The sequence below is a fragment of the Rhopalosiphum maidis genome, chromosome 3, assembly GCF_003676215.2.
Source record: "Rhopalosiphum maidis isolate BTI-1 chromosome 3, ASM367621v3, whole genome shotgun sequence".
NCBI lineage: Eukaryota > Metazoa > Arthropoda > Insecta > Hemiptera > Aphididae > Rhopalosiphum > Rhopalosiphum maidis.
The window spans coordinates 12,811,069-12,817,069 of record NC_040879.1 but is presented as its reverse complement, the minus strand read 5'-3'; the positions used below and the strand labels follow the sequence as shown (position 1 = coordinate 12,817,069).

The following is a 6,001-nucleotide window of genomic DNA, read 5'->3' as shown; positions in this document are numbered from 1 at the left end:
GGTTACCTACTGATGTACAGCATGGAGATTAGGTATCTTAGTTCAAGATAGAGCACATGATTGAGATAAACCATATAAACATTAATCAATGTTAACCATGTTGATTTAGTTCTTCAGCTATTTGTCATAACTTTATATTTTTTTAATTTTTTTTCTCTTTTTTCACGTTTGTTATAAAAATTTAAAGAAATCACTGCATTCAATATTATGGATAGAAATCGTAGGATAACGGGTGAATACAAAGGTAGAGTTTGAGTGATGTTTTTTTAATAAAGTGCATACTTAATATAATTTAGTAATTCGTTTTTGTTTTTATGATTTAGAAAAATACCGTGACAAGAACCGACGAGAACGTGCTAAAAGACGTAGTCATTCACGATGTAGGAACCGTAAACGTTATTGCAGACATAGATTAAGGAATTTCAAAGGTCGTGAACGTAGTGGCCGTAGTAGATCTAAGTCACCTAAACATAAGTCTAGTCGTAGAAAGCCATCTCTCTATTGGGACGTTCCGGCACCAGGTTTTGAACATATGACAACAGTTGAATATAAAGCAATGCTAGGTAAGCTATAAAATTTAAACTAATTAGATACTTTGGTAGATTTTGATTAAATTGAATAAAATCGAATTACAATAGTAGGCAACTTTTGAGGACACCATTTAAATTTAAATACCTTATTTCAATAGGTATACTTGAATGCATATTTAATTAGTTGTTATTAATTATGTATTAAGTTTATAAACTTGATAAATGTCTTTTGGAATTGCCTCTTTGAACTTAAAAAATAATTTTTCAAATGATTATTTAAGAAGACCTTTTCTAAAATATTTTAAACCAATATGAAATATGAATCTTCATAATTGTTATATCTTAATAATGAATAATAAATTATTTATAATATTTCAAATTCAATTATACCTAACAAATGTTATGTATTTAGATCATAAAATTGTATTATCAAAGTTTACAATACAAAATTGTTATGTTCTAATACTTGTACAGAAATAAAATCATTACTATAAATTTCTAAATTTTATATGATGTACATTAAAATAATATAGCAGTCTTGTTAAACTGACTCATATAGTCATATGGGTCTATACTACCGCTGGATTATCATAACTACTGGATTATGGAAAAAAACAATTAGACATTTAAACAGAAATTAGGTAAAAATGTTCATTTATTTATTTTCATTACACTTATATTGAATTATGCATTAAAATATAATTGATATCACTAACAAGTTTATAATTTTTTTTAAATTTTAACAATAGAATCTACATTAGATTAAAGCAATAAACCAAATATAAAACTATAATTGAGTGTGATAAAAATATGCTGGATTACTGAGTGTGCTAGAATATTAATATTATAGTACATTTTTATATCCTTAATGGTTTTCATGTGAGATATCTAATTCATAAACATTGAATATAATTTGTTAAACATATTTTTTTTTTAATAGGAGTCAGTAAATGAGTATATATTAAATTTTAAGAATTGACGTTGAACATTGTATATAAAATTACAAATTATTATTATAATAAAAAATAATAGGTAATAATAATATTTATTGGCCAAAAAAATAGATAAAATGTATACACGAATAATTAATTACATTACAAATTATTTGGCCCAATTCACCACTAAGGTAATACCTTGTATTGGTGATATTGTTCTAAATTATACATAATACATAATACATTTAATTAAAGTTGGTTTACAAGTTCATATGTTAGTTATTTAATAATTTTAGCTAGAATATGGTCTAATGACATTCAAAATATGCATATTTTATAAATCAATTGTGTAGTTACAAAGATCATAATTATCTGCCTAATTTTTGAACCTATAATATATAATTCTACGTTCTTCACATGTTATCTTTTTTCTTAATTATTTGTAGTATACAACCAAATATTTAAATTTAAATGCTTAAATAAATACTTAATAGTTTCTTGAAATGTTTAAGTATTATTAAACCATTTTTATTGCACAATTTGTTTATTAACAATTTTTCTTAGTAATTTGTATAATAAGTTATGCACTTTTGCTGCCTAATTTGAATATATGGACATATGGTTACCTAATGGGAAACATAAATGCAACAATAAGCTATTATGGCATTATACTATAATGACATAATGTAATCATATTTATAGAAATAACAAATGATTTCTTATATGACTTTTTTTTTTATCTGTAAATGCTTACCTGATACTTAAGAGAATTTTTAGTTGTAGTGTCTAACCAAACAATACTTTATAATGTATAATTTTTTTTTTTATAAAATTGGATATTAAATATTATAAACAGTTTGGTTAGATATATTTCAATTTGTAATGAATAACTAATCATTCAGGTATTTTTAAATTAATAAAAAGTTACTTGTTAAAATAATTTGTATGTTAATGTAAATAAATATTTTCTGAATGTTTAGAACTATACACTTTGGTGGATTCACTGTTAAATAAAAATATGAAATGATGTATAAGTCATTTTTAATAACATATTTTTTTTTTAGAGTTAAACTAAATTTAATATGTGTTAATGTTTCTGCCTTAAAAGTGTAATATATTCCTTTCAATACAATCAAAAATGTGTCTATTTCTATATGTTCTATTTTATAAATGCTGTATACAATTTAACTACCGCTTGCTGGGAGATTAGTTTAATATTTGATTGTTATATCTAACATATTTTACAAATTATTGTTTATACATTTTTATATAAAAGTTTGCCGACTGAAATAGGTCTAACCGTGCAATAACAGAACTTACTGATACATAATTCGTTTTTTGCTTGTGTTGAAACTATGCATAGAATAGTCATATTATCTGTACAAACAGATTATATTTATATGTACAATAAATAAATTAGATTCAATTTTTCTTATAATAGACCCTTTGAAAGTAATAAGAAAAACATACATATTTAAATAGTTAATTAAAAATAATATTATTTTAATACTTTTTACCTCTATTTATAATGTTTGCCCAACCATAGGTTACAAAAAATCAATGCTATACAATATTGTTCTTTCTTCAGAACAGTTATAAGGTACTACTCTAACAGTTTCTATTATTTTTTAAATATTTAGTAAAATATTTAAATTTAAATTACATTAGTTTACTTTTTTTTTAGCTGCTGAACCAATTCTTAACAACTCAATGTCAAACATCCCTTCAAAAATCCATCCAGCTGGAAAAACTATTGTACGCCAAGCAAGACGATTGTTTATTGGAAACATACCATTTGGTGTAACTGAAGTATTACTGTTATTACTTATTTATTATTATAATTTATTACAATTCAACATATTTTTAATAATTACATTTGTAGGTTGAAATGGTTAATTATTTTAATCAACAGTTATATTTGTCTGGAATAGCTGAATCTGATAGTAATCCTGTGCTTGCGTGTAAAATATATGTAGGAAATAATTATGCTTTTTTGGAGGTATATGTTGCATTAAATGTTATTAAAAATAATAATAAAAACAGAATTTTAAATTTAATTTAACTATAGTTTAGGTCTACTAGTGAAACTACTAAATCAATGTGTTTGGATGGTATTAAATTCAAAGGCAAATACCTAAATATAAAACGACCACATGAATATCAGACTACAATTGGAGTCACTAAGAGTAACCATATGACATTAGATATGAGTATGGAAATATTTATTTTCTTCTAGATCAAAATTTAAATTTTTCATTGTTATATAATTTGTTACAGTGAAATATGATTCTAGTTCATTTGATTTTGAAACAGTTCAAGGTGTGTATTATATCTACACTGAAATATATATTTTTACTCATTAATAATTTTTATGCTATGTAGATTCAGGAAACAAATTATTTATCGGAGGATTACCAAGATACCTTAATGAGGATCGGGTAAGTTATTTTAATAGTAAAATATCAAACCTTTTTGTTTGCTAATTAGCATTGGCTTGGAATATTTATTTAAGGTACTCGTACTATAAGAACATGGATTCTCCTTTATTTCCATTTGAAAACATATGTAATGCTTCTCTTAAATTTTGAATATCTATTATTTTGTTTTTATTTTTTTATTTTCAGTTTACTTTAAATAGTTTTATCAGTTTAATGAATAACAGTGTAGGATCCCTAAATAAATATAATTTAAGGTTGATTAATATTAAACGGAACATAATATAGGTTTTAAATTAATTATTAATATGATAATAGGTAATAAAGCTTCTGACATCATTTGGTCAGTTAAAAACATTCAATTTGGTCAGAGATTTTGTCAATTGTTTTAGTGGAGATTATGCATTTTGCGAGTATGTTGATGCTGCGATAACAAATCAGGTAAAATACTTTAAATAATTATTAAATAATACTTTTGTAGTCAATGTTTTCTTCAACGATTAATTATTTAATTCTTGTGAGTTTAGGTCATTGCTCATTTGAATGGATTTCTATTTGAAGGAAAGAATATAGTTGTGTATAGGGCCTATAATGGAGCTAAAGAAGCTAAGGTTGAACAATTATTCGTCCCAAATCAAGTTTCTGGACTTGCAGTTATTGAAACTGTAGGACCTCCAACTGAGGTTAATAATAAGAAATAAAATAATTTTTTTTTTTTAAATATATCTAATTTATAGTTATTTGCAGGTTTTATGTTTATTGAATATTGTAACTCCTGATGAACTTAAAAATGATAACGAATATGAAAAAATCTTAGTAAATATTCGAGAAGAGTGTAATAAATATGGTAGTGTTCGGTCATTAAAAATTCCACGACCTATTGAAGGAATTGATGTACCTGGTTGCGGAAAAGTATTACTTAAATATTTTTTTAATTTCTACAATATAAATAATTGAAAATTGTTGTCTATCAGGTGTTTATAGAATTTAATTCTTTTGGAGACTGTGAGAAAACATTACAAACTTTGACTGGTAGAACATTCAAAAACAGAACTGTGCTTACTTCTTACATCGAATCAGAAAAATATCATAGAAATGAATTTTAAAAAATATTACTGCAATATTATTGGATTTTATTTTAAAATAACTTTTTAATTTTTAGTTAATATTCGAAAATATACTAATAGTAATTAATTTACCTAAAAGTACATAACACTACTGGGAAAATAATAAATTATTAAAACCAAACTAAACCTTCAAAGTAGTATAAAAAATTTAGAATTTTCTATTAATTGTATAAACCTATCTTTGTATTATTTTAACTAATTAAGTTACTGCTTAATTATTTAAATATTTATAAAAAAAATATATATTTATTTATTTTTTTTAAAGAAGAGAATATACAGTCTATACCCAAAAGCATAATAAGAATATGTGCTATATTATATTAAAAAACATGAATAAGGCGAAAGAAGAAACCATTCAATGATCGCACTTAATTTTGCTTAAATATATGTATAACTATATTTTTTTTAATTATTATTGTCAATTTTTTTTTCTTTAATCATTAAGAAGATCTCTGTATCAGTTTCATAAAAAAATACATGAATTTGTTTTTTGAGATTAAAAGATTTTTACAAGAACAATTTTCAAGAAACTTATATACAATGTTCAAGTCTTAGTTTTTAAAACAAAAATTAATTTGTAACCTAATGTGATTTTGACAAATTATTATTATAATAAAATTTGAATTTTAAAAGATTATAAAAAAAATTTCTCATCATTCATTGTCTGTGGTTAAATTCTTTTAAATCCTTATTAAATTAATTTTTATCACATATTGACTGATGATATTTTTAATTATTAATACACAGTTTTTTGTTTTTACTCTCATGTAGCCATCTAGTTAATATTTTGTCCCCAAGCAGTCTAAGCTTTATCTGTATGCCTTGAACATACTAAACGATGAGGAACTAAGCCCATTGTATTTCCTCAAAACTAATTATAGTAATAACAAAGTGATCAAAATTCAAAAGAAAAAAAACTGCAACTAGTGGATTCAATTATTATAGCTTCAATTTTTTAAATAATGAGGATATAT

General features: G+C 23.5%; 1 protein-coding gene across 1 annotated transcript; it reads left to right on the top strand.

The window, feature by feature from the left end:
* The first annotated feature begins 207 nt into the window (after positions 1-207).
* LOC113559747 (splicing factor U2AF 50 kDa subunit-like) lies at positions 208-5,006 on the top strand. The gene is made up of 11 exons (XM_026965488.1): positions 208-244; positions 324-563; positions 3,150-3,274; positions 3,348-3,464; positions 3,534-3,675; positions 3,743-3,784; positions 3,848-3,903; positions 4,219-4,341; positions 4,428-4,583; positions 4,648-4,812; positions 4,875-5,006. The coding sequence occupies exons 1-11, from the start codon at positions 208-210 to the stop codon at positions 5,004-5,006; spliced, it is 1,335 nt and encodes a 444-aa protein (XP_026821289.1).
* The last annotated feature ends 995 nt before the right edge of the window (positions 5,007-6,001 follow it).

Bases quoted from the DNA above. Each gene is read 5' to 3' on its own strand.
- LOC113559747 (XM_026965488.1), top strand. From the start codon at position 208: ATGGATAGAAATCGTAGGATAACGGGTGAATACAAAG. The intron at 3,275-3,347 runs GTATTACTGTTA...TTACATTTGTAG, and splicing joins TACCATTTGGTGTAACTGAA to GTTGAAATGGTTAATTATTT. The intron at 4,342-4,427 runs GTAAAATACTTT...TTGTGAGTTTAG, and splicing joins ATGCTGCGATAACAAATCAG to GTCATTGCTCATTTGAATGG.